Source organism: Nerophis lumbriciformis, linkage group LG26 (assembly GCF_033978685.3).
Source record: "Nerophis lumbriciformis linkage group LG26, RoL_Nlum_v2.1, whole genome shotgun sequence".
Taxonomy (NCBI): Eukaryota; Metazoa; Chordata; class Actinopteri; order Syngnathiformes; family Syngnathidae; genus Nerophis; species Nerophis lumbriciformis.
The window spans coordinates 22,987,890-23,011,154 of NC_084573.2; the positions used below are offsets into that span (position 1 = coordinate 22,987,890).

Sequence of the window (23,265 nt, forward strand, 5' to 3'; positions counted from 1 at the left end):
AAGTCCTTTCCGGAAAAGCTCCATTTACCGGGGTCGGTTGACAGCGCTAGCAGGAATGGCGGCCATGGTCACCAAAGGAAGGAACCGAAAAAGCCCGAAACTTTACTTCTAACGGGCCCTGCAGAGAGTATTTTTTTTTTTTTTTTTTTTTTTAATCTCTGACGAAACGCAAGAACCTCTTCTTTGTCGTGACCAAAAGGGAGATAACGTGCTTTAACGTGAGATACTTGAGGTCGACTTGCTCGTTAGCCTTTATCCGTAGTGGCCGCCGACTTAGATAGAGGGTAGCTGCTAACTAGCCAGCTGTTGGCTCCTTGGCCCAACAAGTTAACTAAGTGAATAAGTGTGTTAAAGCCTTCATTATTTATCGTCAAACGCCGACCCTTCTCGTTATAAACAGTCAGTGTTCGGCGACTCGCAGGGCAGCAACTTGTCATCGCGACTTGACCACATAATTAGTGCTAATCTTCGACGCTAGCTCCTAGCTAAGTTGCGGTCCTGAACTGTCGCCCATTTTCGGATCCTGCCCCTGCTCGCAGCCCGCTTGTCCGCTCTCGAAGGTGATTTAGCAGTGCGATGGAAAGTCTAACACTCAGCGACGTCGAGCAGAAATATTACTCGGATTTGTTCGTCTACTGCGACACGGACAACACCAAAAAAGTGGCTTCTTATGGGAGAGTTATTGACCTTTTCCGGGCGGCCCAGCTACCTAGCGAAGTTGTCCTACAGGTAAGATATCTGACCCATGTTGTCACTGCTCGAACATGTCTGACAAATGTTAAATATTCGGAATAACTTGAGTGGCCGATAAAGAGGTGTGCTGTCAGAAACGTTAGCTTTAATAGTTAGCAGCGCTGCGCAGTATGAGACACACCTTCTTCTGGCTAATGTTAGCTTTTCTCGGACGGTTAGTGCACGCCAACGCTAAACTTGCTTTGTATTGTACGGCATAAACGTTTTCTGTTATGATAGTGATTGCTCTGCAGATTTGATGATCAAAAATGCACACTGAAATGAATAACTGCCCACTTTTTCCTGTTTGCATAAAGGGGAACTGCAGTTTTTCCCTTGAAATCTAGGTATGTGTGTAATATTTTTAAGAACAAATTAATTTTAATGAAACCAATATCATCAGACAGGTCTTGGTAAGACGATTTCAGTGATGTAAGTATCGTTTTCCTGTGATAAATATTAAGAAAGTTTCGATTTATAATAATTAATGATAATATATAATAATAATATAATGAATACATATGTTATGTATATTTATTGATTTAATTATTTAAATATAATTTTTAAATTTATTTTATTCCATTTGGCCCTCTATACATCCCCAACTACTTCCAGCAATTCCTATCACCAGATGTGGAAATAGCCATGCTTCCACCTACCGTACATACATAAAAGCAGCGATTTCATGTCAGTGTCAGTCCATGATAGCGTTCTCTACCAATGAACGTATAGTTTTTTAAATATTGGTACCGCAAACTGTATTTTTTTAAACGATTAGCGCACGTCAGCGCTAAACTTGCTTTGTATTGTACGTCGTAAAAGTTTTCTGTTATGATAGTGATTGCTCTGCAGATTTGACGATCAAAAATGCACACTGAAATTAATAACTGCCCACTTTTTCCTGTTTGCATAAAGGGGAACTGCAGTTTTTCCCTTGAAATCTAGGTATGTGTGTAATATTTTTAAGAACTAATTTAATTCAACGAAACCAATATCATCAGACAGGTCTTGGTAAGACGATTTCAGTGATGTAAGTATCGTTTTCCTGTGATAAATATTAAGAAAGTTATGATTTATAATCATTAATTAATGATAATATATAATGAATACATATGTATATTTATTGATTTAATTATTTAAATATATTTTTTTACATTTATTTTAGTCCATTTGGCCCTCTATATATCCCCAACTACTTCCAGCAATTCCTATCACCAGATGTGGAAATAGCCATGCTTCCACCTACCGTACATCCATAAAAGCAGCGATTTCATGTCAGTGTCAGTCCATGATAGCGTTCTATAGAAATGAACATATAGTTTTTTAAATGTTGGTACCGCAATCTGTATTTAAAAAAAATAATGTAAAGTAACGATTAGTGTACGCCAACTCTAAACTTGCTTTGTATTGTACGTCGTAAACGTTTTCTGTTATGATAGTGATTGCTCTGCAGATTTGATGATCAAAAATGCACACTGAAATGAATAACTGCCCACTTTTTCCTGTTTGCATAAAGGGGAACTGCAGTTTTTCCCTTGAAATCTAGGTATGTGTGTAATATTTTTAAGAACTAATTTAATTCAACGAAACCAATATCATCAGACAGGTCTTGGTAAGACGATTTTAGTGATGTAAGTATCGTTTTCCTGTGATAAATATTAAGAAAGTTATGATTTATAATCATTAATTAATGATAATATATAATGAATACATATGTATATTTATTGATTTAATTATTTAAATATATTTTTTTACATTTATTTTAGTCCATTTGGCCCTCTATATATCCCCAACTACTTCCAGCAATTCCTATCACCAGATGTGGAAATAGCCATGCTTCCACCTACCGTACATCCATAAAAGCAGCGATTTCATGTCAGTGTCAGTCCATGATAGCGTTCTATAGAAATGAACATATAGTTTTTTAAATGTTGGTACCGCAATCTGTATTTAAAAAAAATAATGTAAAGTAACGATTAGTGTACGCCAACTCTAAACTTGCTTTGTATTGTACGTCGTAAACGTTTTCTGTTATGATAGTGATTGCTCTGCAGATTTGACGATCAAAAATGCACACTGAAATTAATAACTGCCCACTTTTTCCTGTTTGCATAAAGGGGAACTGCAGTTTTTCCTTTGAAATCTAGGTATGTGTGTAATATTTTTAAGAACAAATTAATTTTAATGAAACCAATATCATCAGACAGGTCTTGGTAAGACGATTTCAGTGATGTAAGTATCGTTTTCCTGTGATAAATATTAAGAAAGTTATGATTTATGATAGCTAATTAATGACAATAATATACAATAATAATAACAATGAATACATAAGTTATGTACATTTATTGACTTAATTAATGAAATGTATTTTTTAAATTTATTTTATTCTATTTGGCCCTCTATACATCCCCACCTACTTCCAGCAATTCCTATCACCAGATGTGGAAATAGCCATGCTTCCACCTACCGTACATCCATCAAAGCAGCGATTTCATGTCAGTGTCAGTCCATGATAGCGTTCTGTACCAATGAACGTATCGTTTTTTAAATGTTGGTACCGCAAACTGTACTTTAAAAAAAATAATGTAATGTAATGTAACGGTTAGTGCACGCCAACGCTAAACTTGCTTTGTATTGTACGTCGTAAACGTTTTCTGTTATGATAGTGATTGCTCTGCAGATTTGATGATCAAAAATGCACACTGAAATTCATAACTGCCCACTTTTTCCTGTTTGCAAGGGGGACTGCACTTTTTCTTTGAAATCTAGGTATGTGTGTAATATTTTAAGAACTAATTAATTTATATGAAACCAATATCATCGGACAGGTCTTGGTAAGATGATTTCAGTGATATAAGTATAATTTTCCTGTGATACATATTAAGAAAGTTATGATTTTTTTTACGTGTAATTTAATAATAATAATAAACACCTGCTCAGTGGCCTTGTGGTTGGGGTGTCCGCCCTGAAATTGGTAGGTTGTAAGTTCAAACCCCGGCCGAGTCATACCGAAGACTATACAAATGGGACCCATTACTTCCCTGCTTGGCACTCGACATCAAGGGTTGGAATTGGGGGTTAAATCACCAAAAAGAAATTCAAACTATGAACATAATAAAACAATCACTTACTGTACAATGTCTACTCTCAGTGGGATGCCGACTGATGGTATGTTCATATCTCCTCGTTAGGATGAAGAATTAATCATAATCCTCACACAGGTTAAAAAAAAGTGCCGCAAACAAGCGTCTTTTCGTGTAAGTTGAATGTCAAAGTTGACCAACCTTCCGGTTTATGGCCACGTCCTACTTTCCAGGTGAGAGGCATGATTTATAATCTAGAATTAACTTTCACCAACTCTGAGGCGGTGCAGCAGCTGTAGCTCAGTATGTCAATATGGCAGCATAAGCTATTTAGCTCTCTTCGAATGCAGCGCCGCTAAAATAGTTTGTATGCGTTAATGCTTATAATAACAATATCTGCAATATTTGGTTAATATTCAGGACATGAGATGTAAATAAAGTATTGTTGGCAGTTTTTGGATGTTTTTTTACAGGGCTTTAAGGGCGGAATAGTGTACTCCCATTAGCCGCATTGTTTGCCACCTTGTACTTTCCGTATTTTACAAATTAGAATACATGAAAAAAAAAAGAAAAACCGGGATTGCGAATGATAGGAAAAAATTTAAAAAAAAAGTGCAGTACCCCTTTAAGTGGGGCCGGGCCGTGAGGATTCATAAATAAATAACTATGTCCAATAAATACGCCAAAACTATTTTTCTATTGCCAATTGAACTTAGTTACTCTCAGCGGACCAGTTGGATAGGGACTAGATGGATCACTAACAGACAGATCATCTTGTATCATAAAGGAAGTTGGGTTGAATATGTCTGGTTTAGGTAAACTCCCAAACCAGTTTTTGAAAATGTAATTTCTCAACAGAAAGTACTCTGCAGTATTCAGGAAGCATGTGATATTTACGCAGGCCAGTGCTCCCACAAAAGGCATTAAAGTACTACCTTGGCCAGCAAGAAAATAAGCTTAAAACATGACCCAATCTCCATTGAGTTCTTCCAAAATGTGAGATTTGCAGTATTAGGGAGGCTGTGGTTGCTTCCTTCAACTGACCAAGAGACTGACTCACTGCATTGACAAAAAAGCTCATTGCGGTTGTTCAAAATAAGTTTGGCTTAAATATTTTTCAAATGCTCAATAATGACTTTTTTTTCTTACTTCTTCAAAAAGAAGAATGTTGGGGGAAAACATCAGTTTGTAACTTGGGTGCATAATTCTGCTGACTAATAGTTATTCATAATAGTTGTGCACATTTGGAAAGATAAAGCTCACTTGTCGACTCAGTTTTCCGGCAAAATATTATTTTTGCATTTGCTGACATCAATTGCGACAGCAAGCATAATGTCACACTTGCTTTGCGCTGCTCCTGTTGAACTTTCTCTTCTTAAAAGCCGCCACTGTCCTCTTAATATTTTCACATTATGTAGCTTGCGGTCCACGGGTATATCTGGGATATATTTAAGTTACGTCCACATTGCAAACATGCTGACAACGCACCAGACAATGGCGAGCGTCTTGTTTACATCCGGGTGCGGCAGCACTTTTTGGTAATCAAAGTATTTTTTTGGTAGTCAAGTTTCAGATACATCACTTGTCAATAGTGCGTAAATAGGCTATATATCAATTCATACTGTTAACGACCAGCTGGTGGTAATGTTTTATGTTCCTGTGGTGTGGATGTGATGTCAGTTATTCCCATGTTTGCAAACACACCGTCTGTGCCTGAAAGGTGGGTGGTAGAGAATTAGAAAGTGTTGTTGTGTGTCTGGCGGTGAAGCACGGACTCACGGAGACGAAAGTGTGTGTACGGGAGGTAAAACCTGTTGGAATTGTGCTGTTTGTTATCATAAGATTGGTAATAAAAGTTAAAAAATAGCGTCGGACGGTGTGTAATTTATTTTGGGGGCTACAATATATTATATTATTTTGTTTTCAAGTAAAAAAAACAACTTATTTTCAAGGTGTGGCGGTAATATAAATGCCGTGGCGGTCCGCTACATTCAATTACATTAAAGTAAAACCCTGTACACATAAAGTATATACCTAAGGGCTCGGCGATATAGCTGAAAACTGTACTATGATGTAAATGGTTTATATTGGTCGATATCGATGATTATTGATATTTTTATGACCCATCAGAAATGATAACCATGGGAAAACAATATTAATTTAAATTGTAATATTCCTCATATTATAATCCCCTCAGCAAAGGAAATGTCAACACAACCAAACCATTCTAAAGTCACATAGAACACTTATCAGTTACCTCTTAAAATGAAGGTGCAAAGATAAGGAATATGTAAGAAATGCCTAACAAAATTTAACAAATAGTGCAGAGTGTAAAAATGTGAATTATAGAGAAACCTGACAACTATTTTCTGCAGGTTTAGTGTCAGACAAGGGTGAGCGCGGCTAAGGTTGTGTGGTATTACCGGTCTTGGTGGGGACGAGTGCCTTGCAAGATTTACAGACCACATTGGTCTGACTACGTTCCATTTTTAGAAAATCCAAAAAACTGCCATACTGTCGAGGTGACTTTTTTCCTGTTTTAGCACCAATTTGCTCCCTGAAGCACTCAATTCTACTTTCTTTTGTCACTCCATGCAAAAAAACAAACTTGATAGTTGATACTGTTGATTGGCTGTTAGCCGAGTGTGTCACTTCCACGGATCGGTGATGACTTCCTGCATTGCTCTGTTACCAGAGAGTGAGTGCCTTTGTGCAAACGACCTTGCTTTGCAACTTCCGCTTTCTTCCGACGAAGAAGGGGGAAAAAAATGGTTGAACGTTTCAACGCACTCTGTATTGATATTGTATTGGTATCGTTTTATCGCCCAGTCCTAATATAGCTTACATCTGGTACTTCCTGCAGTTAAGTAAATACCCCACTGGTGCAACTGTATAAAGAAATATTGGTATCTGGATTGTCCTCATAAATTCCTTGCAGCTGTATAGGGATTACTATCAAATAAATCATACTGTATTGCGGTCACATCACATATTATATCATGTGTGTTAAAGCAGCTCATTCTTGTGACTTCTTGGCTCTCAGCGGTGTTTGCACTTTGTCAGTCAGCATCCGCTTCAAGGTCAAACAGCATGGTGGACAAACTGAAGCAGTGTAGCTTTAACATGTCCACTGATTTAAAATCACACTGGCCTATGAGAACTAGAGCAGGTGTCCTGGTTGAACGAACCAACTTCAAATGACTTGTACTGTTTTTCTACACTTGCGTTGAGGAAAAAAAACAAAAACATGGACCAGTCAACTGTGGCAGGCCTGAACACTTAGGGATTCATCTTTATGAGTAAACAATAATGAACAATGAGCTTCATGCACCTGTTTTGTTTATATGTACATATATACATTTTCCTCTTTTCATCAAAACTATCTGCCCATCTGTCTTCAAACGCTCACTGTGGATCTGATCTGATGTTTACTCTGTAATGGTTCAGGTTTCAAGACAATGTTTTCATCCGTCCTTGTCTGCGTTTGTTTTACAGATCACAGAGCTGTGCGGAGCCACTCGCCTGGGTCACTTCGGGCGCAGCCAATTCTACATTGCCCTGAAGCTCATTGCCATCGCCCAGTCGGGCCTGCCTCTTAGAGTGGAAAGTCTCAACTCAGGTACATTTGTTATAGTGGTTGTAGTTTGCAGTGGTGGATGTGTTTCCAATATTTACCTTCTTTAGTTACACCAGGAGGTAGACCAAGCCAGACACTTCTCAGTGCGCTGCAAACTACTGCAACTAAAACGGCCATAAAACATTACTGCTACTACGACAGTGTCAATCCAAACTTTGCATTATCTTTGTTAATGGATGCAGCTCATGTTTTGGATAATATTAACCTTTTGAGTGTATATAGCCTCTGGTTGCAGCAGTCCAACAAGTGACGTGTAACTTAACTCCACAGATGAGCGTTATGTTACACACACATACACAGACAGTTACATCAGTTAAATGTTGAGTTTTTTGTTTGTCGTTGATGTGTCAACTTAAAAGACATTAAGTACTTGCCCTGAAATATTGCAATAGGAACATCCTAAAATGACTTGTGACCTGTGGTTTATTTGATAATGTTTTTTTAAGATACAAAAAAGGCCCAGAGGTGCCTGTATATTATGCAATGTTGCTACAGACTTCATGTGATGATGTTCCTCTTATTGTGCCTAAAGGGGCTAAATTTCACAACAGACAAAAAGAGTTATGAAGGGACTTTCAGAAAGATGCTATGGTACGCATCGTTATTATTGGACCCCTCTAAGATTGTTTTGCCTTGAGCTAAAATAATCCCCTAATTGTTGGTGCTGTAATCGAGGAGAAGGAAATCTAAATCATTCCTTATGTTTTTTTATTATCTTTATAACGTCAGAATTTCTCACATTGGCCCGATGATTATTTGTCCAGTGTTCAATGGTGCACCTCTAACGTTGCTAAACAAATCATAAAAACTGGAAAAAGGAAGGACACCCGTCTGTTTACGAATGAGTGATGGAGATGGTAAAGGAGTCAGCTTTTGGAAGACTGTCTTATAAGCAAGTAGGATGTGATACCACTTTTTAATAAAAATTGAGAAATTATTTTGAATATTTGGGAGCTGCTATTATGGGGTGATGGTAGATAAAAAATAAAAATAAATAAAAAAATCGATTCACACAGGGTTTCCCCAGCTTGCCAATAAACTGTGGCGGTGGGGGTGTGGTCAATATGATGTCAATATACATTTTGCATAATCAGCGTTGATGCATATTTAAAAAAAAAAAAAGGCTAAAAAAACAAATGTTATTTATTAGTATTAATATATTTGTTATCGTTTTGCGCTATTTTTCACATCTTGCTGCTTATTGTGCAATGTACTTTGTTGAGAATTTTTCAAGTTTCGTGAGACTTATCCAATTCTTTTAGTGCCTTTTTTTTGTTTTTAAACGTCTAGCAACAAATCTAGCATCTTTTTCTGGTGGTGTTGGAGACCAGTGGCGGCTGCTGGACTGTCGAGTACAGACATGTGAAATTTCCGCGAAAACGCGGAAATCCTTGAAAGAGCATTAGTGTCTTCTTAATATTTGCATTAAAAAAAGAGAATGACGCATGTGTTTGTTTGCAGTCAAGGACCTCCCACTACCCAGGTTTGTGGTTGGGAAGAACGAGGCAGAGGCGAGACATGTGGCGCTGTATCAAGACCCGGACAGCCAGGGTTTGTACCCTGCCTCTGCCACCGCATTAATACCTCGACCTCCAGGCAGGGGTCACCAAAACAAGAAGGTCCCCCCTTCAGCCAGCACCCATCCTGTGCATGAGACCATTCAGCAGATGGCCCCCAGCATAGAAACACAGGTGTGTTATGTGTAGCAGCTGTTTCGTCATCCTCCGCTTTGATTTTTTTTTTTTAGCCACCTGAAGTAAACAAAAGACAGAGCTACACTAAGGAATACGCTGTAATGATGTCTTCTTGTGACTTGTATCTTTTAGCAGACAGAACCGACATCCCCTGTAGTCTCCCCTCACCAGTCCCCACCTACCTCCCCTCCTTCGTGGAGAAAACACAAGCGGCAGCCCAGTGGTGGAAATGCAGACAGACCACCAGCGGTGGCAACAACAGGAGCTGTGTGGACGCAGTTCCGGGATCCACAAGCTGGTAATACAACCAAAGAATAAAATAACCTTGACAAAAAAAAAAAGGTCTGAGGTATAAATACCCCTTACTATGTGTAATGCAATTGATGTGCCCAGCTCCAGTGTCAGGTGATGGGGTATGGCCGTCAAACTCACCTCCTCTGCCAGGACAGGAAAGTTGGGTCAGTTTCACAGCTGACACGCCGCCATCCAGCACGATCCCGGCAGTGCACCCCTCCTCAGTACAGGTGGGAAAGCATTACCATGGTGTTGTCGGGATCATATAACTATTAACAAGTCAAATACAGTGGTAACTTAGTTTTTGTTAGTAATCTGTTCCAAGGGGTTAGATGAAAACTGAATGCATTTTTCCTATAAAGAATATTGCAAATCCTAGTAACACAAAACACATCTTATAGAGAAGGCAGTAATGCTATTTTATCCGTAGAAAACAATGAAGAATACGTAAAATTGTGTTGGGGAAGACAGGCGATAAACGGAGAGGAGAGAGCCACACAAATAGTCAATAGTGATTCTTATTTTGTTGAGCAAAGTCCGGAACTTGGAACTTGTACGAATGGGGGGGTTATTTTTTATAAAAAAGCACAGAAACTGTCTGAAAGTATTTTCGCTTAAGTTTGTTTGAATGCCTCATCTCAAAGGAGTGCATGGTCAGTGAAGGGAGCACAGTTCTTGTTACACCGTGCTCCAACACCTAGTAACGAGACCGGAGTTGTTCACTTTTTTTTGTGTACGTTCTATGAACAAATTAAACCATACATATACTAAGGATGATTAAACGCTTCCCTTGCCACTATCTGTGTATAATGTCCCAATTCTAAAAGAACCATTATCCATTCTTCACAGAAACTTGATTCACCAACGTGAGGAATTGTTTGTTTGAGTATGCATGAAATAAAAAGCTGACTAGTTTGTTGCGGCAATTTTGGGCCGTACGATAAATGAAATGGGCTTACGAAAACCATATCACACAAAAAATGGCGTTCACGAAAACCGAGGTGCCATTGTAAAAACGTATCACTAGAATCAAAACAAAAAGTCCAAAATGATTAAAAAACGTTTTATGTCGTGTTCTGCAGGAAAGCACAACGGTACGAACAGTGGCCTCAGCAGCAGCGACCAATGAGCTCCAGCGACAGTCAAGCGGTTACGATGATCCATGGAAGATCACGGATGAACAGAGGCAGTATTATATCAACCAGTTCAAAACCATCCAGCCCGATCTCATTGGATTTATACCTGGTAGGGAAAAAAAGGAAAGCACAAACTGCTGTAAAACATTGAAACAATTCCTCTCTGTTCCTATGTTTCCGAAGGTTCAGCAGCGAAAGAGTTCTTCACCAAATCCAAACTGCCCATTTTAGAGTTGTCACACATTTGGTGAGTCTACAATGTTTCACTGCAAATTGATTTGTACTGCCTATAATCACAGCTTACAATTACTACCAAAATAAATGATCTACTGTTCCGGTATAGTAAATAGGGAGTTAGACACGCCGCTGTCTGACAATTTGTTAACAGTGTATCGTCACAGCGAGATTGAATTGGAAAGGACACATGATGTACTTTCCTCAAACAAAGCTTTTCTTGTAGTATACAGAAAAAACTTGTCGGGTGCTCTCCGTTGCTGCAATTTGTTAAGCATATCAGATTCTTTGTTGTGGTAGTAGTCCTACACTTTTTGCTAGTATTATTTCACTCTACGCAGCTAGTGTCATTTTGACGACATATTATGGTACTGTGGAAACAAAAGCCAATAGTGATTTTACGTCATTAGAATACACCCATGTGATTTACCCATTGTTTGGACTACCTAATTGCAATTGTATCAGTAATAAGCATCTTAAAGGGGACCTACACTTTTTTTAAATTAGATGGCACCCCCCCTCTCCTCCGACGACACTGCTCCAGTCCTCAGTCCGCATGAAGTAAGACTCACCTTGCGTAACATCAACTCAAGGAAAGCAGTCGAACCTGATGGCGTTAAGGGCCGTGGGCTTAAACACTGCGCGGATGAACTGACATATGTCTTTGCTTCCATTTTCAATTTGTCACATCCTAGGTCCGTGCCTGCTTTAAAGCAGCCACAATAATTCCCATCCCCAAACGGGGCAACATCTCATGTCTAAATGATTGCAGACCTGGAGCACTCACCTCTATACCTGCCAAATGCATGGAGAGGCTGATAATGAAACACATATAAAAGGCAATACCACCATCACTTGATCTATATCAGTTTGCATACCGGGAGAACCGATCGACCGAAGACACCATTGCTTTAGTACTCCATAGACTCTTGGAACATCTTGAGCTGAAAAACACCTAGACACGGCTGCTCTTTATCGATTTCAGTTCAGCATTTAATACAATAAGGCCAAACAGACTCAGATCTAAGCTTCACAACCTTGGTCTGAACACCATCCTCTGTAACTGGATTTTGGACTTTCTAACTACTGTATTTTTCGGATTATAAATCGCTCCGGAGTATACGTCGCACTGGCCGAAAATGCATAATAAAGAAGGAAAAAAACATATATACGTCGCACTCGAGTATAAGTCGCATTTTTGGGGGAAATTTATTTGATAAAACCCAACACCAAGAATAGACATTTGAAAGGCAATTTAAAATAAATAAAGAATAGTGAACAGGCTGAATAAGTGTACGTCATGTGACGCATAAATAACCAACTGAGAATGTGCCTGTTTTGTTAACGTAACATATTATGGTAAGAGTCATTCAAATAACTATAACATATAGAACATGCTATACGTTTACCAAACAATCTGTCACTCCTGATCGCTAAATCCGATTAAATCTTCTCCCTCGTTGTCGCTCCTGGAATGCGCCGCTAGCGTCCTTTCTTTCTGCTGCTCGATCGCCGTTTTCTGCTGCGTATTTCACTACGTCCAGCTTGTAATCTGCAGTATATGATTTCCTTTTCGGTGCCATTTTTGTTCAGCCTTCTCAGTTTTTTTTTAAATGATCTATTTTAATAGCTACGGCAGTAGCATATAGCAGTTAGCATCCCATGACCCACAATGCACTTCTGCCATGACCCTCCCCCGCCAAATTCTTATTGGTTGACGTGTGTGTGACGATTGCTGACATTTGCTTCGTCTCTTCCGTGAATTAAATAAATAATATTACTTGATATTTTACGGTAATGTGTTAATAATTTCACACATAAGTCGCTCCGGAGTATATGTCGCACCCACGGCCAAACTATGAAAAAAACTGCGACTTATAATCCGAAAAATACGGTAATCGCACATAGTATGTGAAAATGAGCAAGCACATATCTGCCACGCTCACTATCAACGCCAGAGCCCCACAGAGCTGTGTGCTAAGCCCTGTGCTCTTCACCCTCCTCACATATGACTGCATAGCCTCTTCAGCATCCAACCTTACTGTCAAATATGCCGACGACACCACGGTGCTGGGGCTCATCAGCAACAACGCAGTTTCTATGCCGGTAGACTAAGCTCCAACAAAATCGTGTTGACATGTATGACTTGTGTTATTATGGTAATGACAATAAAGGAATTGATTGATTGATGCCTATCGTTTACAATCATTATGAGACATATGACGACAGATGTATTTTTTTTAATGCGTTCTAACTCGTAAATAAAAGTCCAGTTACAACAGAGCCATTGTGAGGTCCTCTATTCCGCTCATAAAACATAATAAACAACCATTCCAAAACCGGCAACAATACTCCATTTAAATTTCGTGACTAGAATATTAACCAAGTATTGGTGATATTGTTTTTATAAGTTTTAATGCACACAAACTATTTATAGCGACGCCTTTATCCCAAGCTTGTGTGCCTATGTGCCTAACAGCTACTTTCTTGCTTCCCTGCTCGTGTAAGTTTATTGTCGATTATAAATCATGCCTCTCGCTTGGATAGTAGAAGGATGATAATGTAATCCGACAACTTGTTGCACTTTGACAGGCAGTTTAGACACGGAAATGGCGAAAAACGACACAAAAAGATGCTTGGTTTCACCCCCCTTTTGCCTGTGATGATTATGAGTCATTCTTCATCTAAATGGGAATATAATAGGATTCTATTGGTATGACAGCAGATATTGTACAGTATGTGATGTTTTACGTACTCAGTGGCCTAGTGGTTAGAGTGTCCGCCCTGAAATCGGTAGGTTGTGAGTTCAAACCCCGGCCGAGTCATACCAAAGACTATAATAAATGATAAATGGGTTGTACTTGTATAGCGCTTTTCTACCTTCAAGGTACTCAATGCGCTTTGACACTACTTCCACATTTACCCATTCACACACACATTCACACACTGATGGCGGGAGCTGCCATGCAAGGCGCTAACCAGCACCCATCAGGAGCAAGGGTGAAGTGTCTTGCTCAGGACACAACGGACATGACAAGGTTGGTACTAGGTGGGGATTGAACCAGGGACCCTCAGGTCGCGCACGGCCACTCTTCCACTGCGCCACGCCAATGGGACCATTACCTCCCTGCTTGGCACTCAGCATCAAGGGTTGGAATTGGGGTTTAAATCACCAAAAATGATTCCTGGGCATGGCCACCGCTGCTGCCCACTGCTCCCCTCACCTCCCAGGGGGTGAACAAGGGGATAGGTCAAATGCAGAGGAAAAATTTCACCACACAGAGTGTGTGTGTGACAATCATTGGTACTTTAACTTTAACTTATCATACGTTTGTTGTGTATCACAAAGTCTGCAGTGAGTTTGAATCAGTGATGTAGTTGGGAAAAAAAAGCAAAAGTTGTGATGCGTTATTTAAATTAGTGCACCGCTTATTCCTATAATGATCAAAATACGAAAATATTAAAGGTTATTTTGAATGTGCTTGTTACTACATTATACATATGTCTACAGCATTTTTTTAAAACCTCAATGGAGGTGCTTGGATGTTATTTTAAGGGCTATATAAGCAGGATAGTGCGGCTCTTATAGACTCCATTGTAAGCTGAGTTTTCATCGCGTTTATTTAGTATTTGCAATGCATCAAAAACAAACATGTGTTCTTCTTTTACACAAAGATTGTGAATGATAGGCAACATTCCAAAAAAAGTGCAGTTCCCTTTTAACTTTTTAGTGAAAAGTCCATCAACACTATAGATTTTGGAATCAACCACTAGGTCAAAGAAACAAAATGTGTGTCAAATAACTTGTTTTTTTCCCGCTGTGTCTTCAGGGAGCTTTCCGACTTTGACAAAGATGGAGCGCTAACTCTTGATGAATTTTGTGCTGCCTTCCACCTGGTGGTAGCCAGGAAGAACGGCTATGACCTCCCCGAGAAGCTGCCGGAGAGCTTGATGCCAAAGCTGATTGACCTAGATGACTCAGCAGGTTGGCAAAATCATGCTTTGTACTTGAATTGTTTTCCCTCTCTTCTCGACACCAAACTTCAACTGTTCAGTTTGTGCTGTACACATTCCATTCTTTAGTATTGGCTATTTTTGATACTAATCACACAGTTATACACGTCCTCTGTGTCAGAGCCTTTTTTGTTGTAAGCTATTTGGAAAACTGATCACAGCTGTATTGAGTTAAGCCGTGTCTTATTTGTGGTCTGCAGAAGTCCCAGAGCCGAGCGATGACGTCAGTTTCTCGGCCTCCCCTGCAGAAGTGACGCCCAACAAATCTCCCTCCATGCCCTCGCTTAACCAGGCCTGGCCAGAGATGAACCAGAGCAATGAGGTTCCTACATTCACACAACACACATGAAGAAGTACATTTGAGTCACCTCATTTTTCCGGGTTCATTTTAACCTTCCATTGATTGGCATTGAATCTGGGTTGTTGGTATGATCTGTGATTATTAGGCGCTTCCTTTTCTGCTATGATTGGTGGTGGCCTGTTGTTTCTCAAAGTCAGTTGTGCCGCTATATGGTTTTGCCTCTATGCCTGCTGATGAGCTCACTTTGTGTCTGGATGACTGATGATGCCACAGCCTTGCTAGTGCCTTGGACTGATGATGATGAATGTGTGATTTCACTGCACTGGCTGACTGACTTTTTTTTTTTTCTTCTTCTCACTGTGCGTCTGTCTCCTTGCAGCAATGGGAGACGTTTAGCGAGCGCTCCTCCAGCTCACAAACTCTGACCCAATTTGACTCTAACATTGCACCAGCTGACCCTGTAAGTCGATCACTTAGCATGCATGATTTCACCATTAATGGAACAGATATTAACCCACCCTGAACATTTCTGCATTGTTCTCTGTCTCCCTTTACTTATCTGCCTATGCCTGGGCATGAGGTTCTTTCAAACGGCACTGAGCAGTGTTCGGATATTAGCTTTTATGGGAAGCCTTTTTTTCCTACTGTCACAGCCATCACTTAAGACTAACCTTTCTATACGTTAGGAATCCCACATGGTTTGGCACAACACAGAGCGAACTTGAACACAGGAAAAGTATGTAATTATATATGAAATTCAATTTAGTTCCAATTTGGAACATCACCGAATTGTATTGATAACCATCTTCTCTGAGAGGTTCATGCATTGACGTAATGATATGCCATGCGCTTCCCCCAACCCCTTTTGACAATTTTGACTCCTCTTCGTTGTACTGCAGGACACGGCTATCGTCCACCCGGTTCCCATCCGGATGACCCCCAGTAAGATCCACATGCAGGAGATGGAACTAAAGAGAACTGGCAGTGGTGAGACACTAGTTGTTAGCATTTATGCAAGATTTTCCATTGATATCTGCCTCTTTGATTCATTTAATGTGGAAAGATGTGATATTATGTCATACATTGATTTGCAACGTCCCCAAAAGGACCATAATAGTGTTTTCTGAATAATACTTGAAGCAAGCAAAATCTATTTGCCTCCATTCCTAATTTCCCAATCCATAGAACACAACCACCCAACCAGTCCACTGTTGGCCAAACCACCAGAAGTATCTGAAGAAGCCAAAGTACCCGCTACCATGAAGTTTGTACCCGCAAATGCTGTAGGTCAGTAAATAACGACATCACAGCATCCCATGATAAATATTATTTGTTGTGCAATAAAAAACATTTAAGCAATTGTGGTTCAGTAGAGTCTCTGTCTGTGGGATTCATGATAGGAGCACAGACTTCCATCCATCCATTTACTACCGCTTGTCCCGTTCGGGGTCGCGGGGGTGCTGGAGCCTATCTCAGCTTGACTATTACAAAAGATGAGGGGGTTCCTATCACAAATTCACATTAATAAAGGGTTATTCTAGTGACATGACATATTAAGTCATATTTAATGGTATGTACTGTAATATAGCCTGACCATTATTATGTGGTAAAGCTGTTTTTATTTCCATAAAGGTGATGGTTACAGCAGTTCGGACTCCTTTGCCTCAGACCAGGAGCCAACTGCAAGACAAAGGTAAATATTACCACTATTCTTTTTATCTCTTTGTCAAATCTCATCAAATCAGCTAGTGGTTTGTTGTGTAGAATACATGTAATACATGTTGTTCCTTTCAGGTCCCAAAGAGATTCTGCCTCAATATGACATTTAGTCTTGTTTCAGTAATTATTTTAATGTTAGTTGTTTAAGTGGTGAAGGTTTGGGCTCTCTGAAGGCTCCTATTTAATGTCCATGTTCAGGTCTCAGTCGAGCGCATCTCCCGAGGCTCTTAAAGTTGTGGCCCCGCCTCCCCCTCCTCCCCGCCCTCACCCCTCGCACTCCCGGTCCTCATCTCTGGACATGAATCGCACCTTCGCCGCGACCTCTGCCGCAGGACAGCAGGCGTCTACTGCTATAGCTTTCCCGCCTGCAGTGCCTCCCCGACCGCTTCCCACACAGGTGAGACAAAAAACAAAATCAGCCCCACTTATTCACACAGAAACACAGACCTTTCACTTGCTTCGTCTCTCCAAAGTCATCATTACCGCACGCGGGTCAGCGCACCGAGGCTGAGGGTGCACCAGGAGCAGGGACGACGCTCACAGCTACGTCTCCCCAGCAGATTCCCCAACAACCCAATTTTGCAGACTTCAGTCATTTTCAGGCCTTTGCTTCATCTGAGCAGCCTTCCAGTCTGCCAGAGGCCGACAAGCACAGTGATCCTGGACAGGTAAGTGCTTGTGTGCCATCCCTAACTGATGCTATGTACTGTATTGATCAGAGTATAAGATTCAGATTATTTTTATTTGAACATATACACAGTTTCAAAATGATGCGTCACATTTTTACATTTTCATTACAACGTGTTCAAAAAGGAGTAGGTCAAGATGACCCTAAATGTAAGACAACTCATTCTCAGGACCTGTTTGTGTGACAGAAAGAAAAGCTCTGACAAGCTTGGGGAGAGGTTCTTTTGTCCCCCACCTGATGGTTTACTTTTATATTGTAAATCTTGAGACCTTCTTTTTTTTCGAGGGAGTGAATATCGCTGTCTAGTTGGGTCAATACAGTAATAAGCATTTTATGTTAAAGGGGAACTGGACTTTTGGGGAATTTCACAATCATTAAAGACATGACGGATGTATTTTTCTTTTAATGCATTCTAACTTGTTAATAAACATAAATAAAAGGGAGGTCCTCAATTCCGCCCATAAAACAAAATAAAATAACATCCAAAAACCGCCAAAATTACTCCATTTACATTTTGTGACTTGAATATTAACCAAGTATTTGTGATATTGTTATTTTAGGCGCTGACACAGACAAATTTTTCAAAGCAGCGCCGTAATTACAAGCTTCCTTGCCAATGTAGACATGATCAACTGATCAGCTGCTTCCTCGTTTCCTTGCTCGTCAAACTTTATGGTAGATTTAAATCATGTCTCTGACCTGGATAGTAGAAGGATGAGGACATATTCCGACAAGTTGGTACACTTTGACAGCCAATTTAGACCCAGGAATGGCGAGAACGACACGAAAAGACGCTTGGTTTCACCCCCGTTTCTTCGCGAGGATTATGAGTCATTCTTCATCTAAACGGGAATATATTAGCATTCTAGCAGTTGGCATCATAATGACAGCAGACATTATACAGTAAGTGATGTTTTATCATGTTTGTTGGCTCAAAAAGTCTGCAGTGAGTAATACAACAAATGTTGCGATGCGTTTTTGAAATTAATGCGCTGCGTATGCTTAAAATGAGCAAAATACTTAAATATAAAATGTTATTCATGTGCCCTTTCTTACATTACACATACACTTACATCATGTATATAAAGGTGTTTGGATGTTTTTTTAAGGCATTTATAGGCAGAATAGAGCGGTTCCCATAGGCTCCATTGTGAGCTTACTTTTGATTGCATTTATTTAATATTTAGAATGCAACTGAACTGTTTGGTTTGTCTTAGAAGATGTTTCGCCTCTCATTCGAGTACCGGTAGGCTTCATCAGTTCATGCTCAAAAATTTAGATTGGTCACATCTAGTCTAGCAGCTGGTGCCAATGCCTCAGTAAGCTTCATCAGTTCATGCTCATAGTATTAGATTGGTCAGATCTAGTCTTAGACTTAGATTGATCAGATCTAGTATAGCGGCTGCTGCCAAAATTTCAAAACCAAAACCCTAAGATTACAATGACCTGGATGAATGAGAGCATTCATAGACAATATTTAGAATGCATTAAAAAAAACACATCCGTCGTCTTGTCTTTCATAATGACTGAACGACAGGCAAAATTCCCAAAAAGTGCAGTTCCCTTTAAGGACTGAGTTTGACATGTTTCTTGGTCTTTTGCAGAGCGACAAGCCATCAGAAGGAGCAGGTCCTTTGCGGACAGTCAAGAGTGACGGCCAGGCTGATGAAAGACCTTCCACCGTCGTCAACTCGGTATGTCACCGCTGTGACATTTTTTTTTTTACTGTGCCAATCCATCATTAACATCCTTTACAGCTTAAAGACACATGTTGTTTGATGTTTGTTTTATTATCACACCCAGACCAAGGGTTCATCCGGCTCGTTTGCCCCTCCCCCTAAGCCTATACGTCGTAGATTGAAGTCTGAGGATGAGTTGCGGCCTGAGGACGAGCAGCCTGGGCCACAGAAGTCAAATGTCATAGCTGCTGTTCTGGCCACTCAGCCGTCGATTCCCAGGTATGGTAATGGTTATGGTCTTAGTTTATTTTAAACATGCATGCAGCATGTCAGAAAAGGAGTAGGAAGAAATGTAAATTGTGAAAGTAAGGAAAAAGGTCTGTAGTCTGTAAACTGGTGCTTGTTTCCAGTTTTATAAATCGGTACAACTTGTGTTATTTTCATTTTGTTTGGGAATTTGCCTGTTTGAAATGATAAGTTGCTGATATACTGTACGTTAAAGGTTCTAAAATCTCTTTGATAACTTGTATTGTTTCCATATAATTTCTGTTGATGTAGTCAAAACCTTTTAAAATACAGTGTATCTGTGGAGTCTTAACAATTCTTAATTCCAATCGGATCTCAATAGGGAACTGCACTTTTTTTTGTTGGAATTTTGTTAATTATTCACAATCTTTTTTGGGGGGGATGTGCACGTGACATAAGGAGGAGGACCAATACGTTTTGCGTACGCAATCTACGTGATGCGAGAGTATATTTCAGTCTTTAGCTAAATATACATATACATAGATACATTCATACACACACGAGTGCATTACTTTTTTAAGTGGCATTTCAAAGGGCATTAAAAAGCGTGTCTATGAATGTTCTCATTCATCCAGGTCATTGTAATCTCAGGGCATTCAATCGATCGCCACTGGACTATTTGGTTTGTCTTAGAAGATGTTTTGCCTCTCATCTGAGCAGGCTTCATCAGTTCATGCTCATAGACTTAGATTGGTCGGATCTAGTCTTAGACTTACATTGGTCGGATCTAGTCTTAGACTTAGACTTAGGTCGGATCTAGTCTAGCGACTGGTGCCAATACCTCAGTATGCTTCATCAGTTCATGACCATAGACTTAAATTGGTCATATCTAGTCTATTGGTCAGCTGATGAAGCCTACTGAAGTATTGGCACCAGCCGCTAGACTATATCTGACCAATCTAAATCTATGAGCAGTGAACTGATGAAGCTTACTCAGATGAGAGGCGAAACGTCTTCTAAGACAAACCAAACAGTCCAGTTGCGATCGATTGAATGCCCTGAGATGTCACTAAAAAGCATTAACTTAGATGTGCTGAAACCTGGAAAAAACCCTGGTGAATAAATTCTTAGACAGTAGTTACAATTAATTCTGGGCCTCTTATTTTCCTTCATGTCTTCGTACTTCTTAGTCAGTATAGATGTAAAATGTAGTCTTAAATTGTATTCAGTATGGTCTTAAAAGCCATAAAGATTGACTCTTTGAAACCTGCATAGACCCTGAAAATGGTTGTGGAATATGTTTGTTTAATGTGTATTTGTGTGTGTTAACAGGTCAGTAGGAAAGGATAAAAAGGCAATACAAGCGTCAATTAGAAGAAACAAGGAGACCAATACTGTGTTGGCACGACTAAACAGTGAACTGCAACAACAGCTGAAGGTACTAGAAACTCTCACACACACTCTAATTTGTGCAACCGCTAATAAATATACTCAAATAGCATACAAGTGCAAACCTTTGATTAAAATCTCATGATAGGCAAAGCCATACTATTCCACTCCGTGTCTTTAGGTCCTTTGCCATCTGTTGTTCGTCACTGCATCACTTGTCTCCAATGCAAGTGGATTTTAACAGCAAAAACATTATTGTATCCATACCTGTATTTTTCTATTTCTTATAAACAGTAGTGTGGTGTTTGTATAATCCTGCTAACAAATCAATAAATGTTGATCTCTCCTGTCCTGTCATTTCCCAGGACCTGCTTGAAGAGAGGATATCGTTGGAGGTGCAGCTGGAGCAGCTCAGACCTTTCTCTCATCTTTAACCGACACCCCTGAGGTGCTTGTAGTTTCTCCAAAGAAAAGGCTGTGTCCATGATGGGACCTTGCCCTGAACCCCCCGTTTACTTTCCCTGCCTCCCATCCGCAGTGTGCACCGTGTTTACAAACCCACCCTTAACCGGTGGGAAGAACCGGCAGCACAGTGTGGACATATTGCGGGACAGGAAAAGACAACATGGCGGGGGCTGTATTCTTCAAGGTGGCACTTTTCGATGTCTAAAGAGAGATGACCGACAGCTTAGAGGGGAGGCAGTGTTGGACATTTGGCTGTGGCTCTGAGTTCAGTCTGAAGACAACTGCTAGTGAATGACTGTGTGTTTGTGTGTTTTTGTGTCGTGACCGGAGGGAAGCACCAGTGTTGTCGGTAACAAAACAAGACCACACCAAACTCTTAAGTCAAATCCCTCTTTTTTGGGAGTTACATAACGTCCTGTAAAAAATGCACAAAACTGGACATATCTAACCACAATCGATAAAAACAAAATCACACCAGGTCCTTGCTTTTACCACTAAAGAGCCGGTCTTGGTCTAATTAGAGTTTGGTGTGGTTAAACAGTCTCTGGAAAAGAGATTGAGCGGAAATGTTGTTTGAAGTGTGTGAGCTCTCCTGTAAGAAGTCGCCTTCCTTGTCGTCATTACCCCCACCAAAAGTGTGTGCGTGTGTGTGTGAGTGGCTTCCGACTAATGCCAAATGACTGAACTATCACTCTGCTGTCTCACTTCTACTTGTTTCCCTTCATACTTCCTTCCCCCGCTATCCAACAGAACGAGATCACCCTTTTCTTTTAAGCCTCTTGAACGCAGCTTTACGCTCCAATCTCCTTTTATGGAAAGGACGTTTTTAAGTGTGTTCCAGCTACAGGTGACGGCACTTATGAAGGAACGTGTTGCCGATCGGCACACACAAACACACACACCTGCGCAGATCCAGAGTTGAACTTTCCAATCACACGTCGGGACTGTGGTCACTATGCAAGTACGGGGGCGATACATCTCCACAGCTGGGCTCTAAAAAGTAGCAACTGTATCTTTTTTTTTGTGTCTTTGATCTTCCAGATACACAATCTACTGTATATGCTTCAAGAGGGTAGCCGTTACACATCAGTGTTTCTTTTCATTAGGACACTTGATCCTAAATCTGTAATCTTAAGAACGTCACCAGAACCGGAATGACCCAACTGCACTTTGAACCTCTCTTTAATTGTCTTTCCGTCAAAAGTAAAAATCCTTCAACATGAACAACTCACCTGGAAAGATTAAGGTCTTTGTGACATCCCAAAACAGCCTCTCTGGTTCGGTTAGTACCTCATTTTATTATTCCTATCTGTTTGTGAATGGCCTTACTCTTAACTCCTCTTCCTGCCTGGAGTTGAGGTTTCCATGGTGACCGACAGACCACCTTCTTGTTGCATCACGGCTCGCCTTCTTTTTGTGTCTTCTTCTGTTGAGGATGATTATGTATTCGGGTCTGTCTCTGTATGTATGTATGTATGTGTGTGTGTTACAATGTTGCCAGGTCTGGATCTAATACCTGTTAGAAACCCACATGGGCTGGATTAGCGTTTGTTCGCTCCCAAATGGCAATCCAGGCAGAAGCAATCCAAACAAACAGAATCTTTGATGGGATTATGAATGCTTTTTTGTGTTGAATATGACACACCCTTTTTTGGACTCGTGTAAATTTGCATTAAATGCTGACTAACAGCGAAATAATATTCTATTTAATTCCTTCTCTCTTGGCTGTGGGATCCTAGATGTTTAAACTGCATGGATGTACTGTATCTCTGCAGAGTCGACTAGCAGCTGTGTGATTTTTACACAAAAATAAAACGGCACAATATTTTAACAAGTGTTCTCCGCTATCTTGACTGTGTGGGCTCATGCTTGCTTTACTTAGCCTTGGAAATGAAATGTGGTATATCTTCCATTTTTGTTTTAGGGCTACTTTTTGTAGAATTTTTTTTTAACT

At 40.1% G+C, this 23,265-nt stretch overlaps 1 protein-coding gene across 2 annotated transcripts; it reads left to right on the forward strand.

The window, feature by feature from the left end:
* reps1 (RALBP1 associated Eps domain containing 1) lies at positions 1-23,147 on the forward strand. 2 transcript variants are annotated; one of them, XM_061987163.2, is made up of 19 exons: positions 1-729; positions 7,311-7,434; positions 8,914-9,143; positions 9,279-9,444; positions 9,540-9,670; positions 10,523-10,685; positions 10,760-10,823; positions 14,641-14,795; positions 15,025-15,146; positions 15,505-15,585; positions 16,025-16,112; positions 16,311-16,412; positions 16,758-16,818; positions 17,043-17,241; positions 17,318-17,512; positions 19,137-19,226; positions 19,336-19,490; positions 20,790-20,895; positions 21,212-23,147. In XM_061987163.2, exons 1-19 carry the CDS (start codon positions 577-579, stop codon positions 21,278-21,280), a joined length of 2,454 nt encoding a protein of 817 aa, XP_061843147.2. In that variant the 5' UTR covers positions 1-576; the 3' UTR covers positions 21,281-23,147. The 2 variants fall into 2 exon arrangements, with proteins under 2 accessions (XP_061843147.2, XP_061843148.2); XM_061987164.2 differs by lacking the exon at positions 15,505-15,585.
* Positions 23,148-23,265: the final 118 nt, after the last annotated feature.

Coding starts and splice junctions, on each gene's coding strand:
- reps1 (XM_061987163.2), top strand. CDS start 577: ATGGAAAGTCTAACACTCAGCGACGTCGAGCAGAAATATTACTCGGAT. Junction 14,796..15,024: donor TGACCTAGATGACTCAGCAG/GTTGGCAAAATC, acceptor TGTGGTCTGCAG/AAGTCCCAGAGCCGAGCGAT. Junction 20,896..21,211: donor AACTGCAACAACAGCTGAAG/GTACTAGAAACT, acceptor GTCATTTCCCAG/GACCTGCTTGAAGAGAGGAT.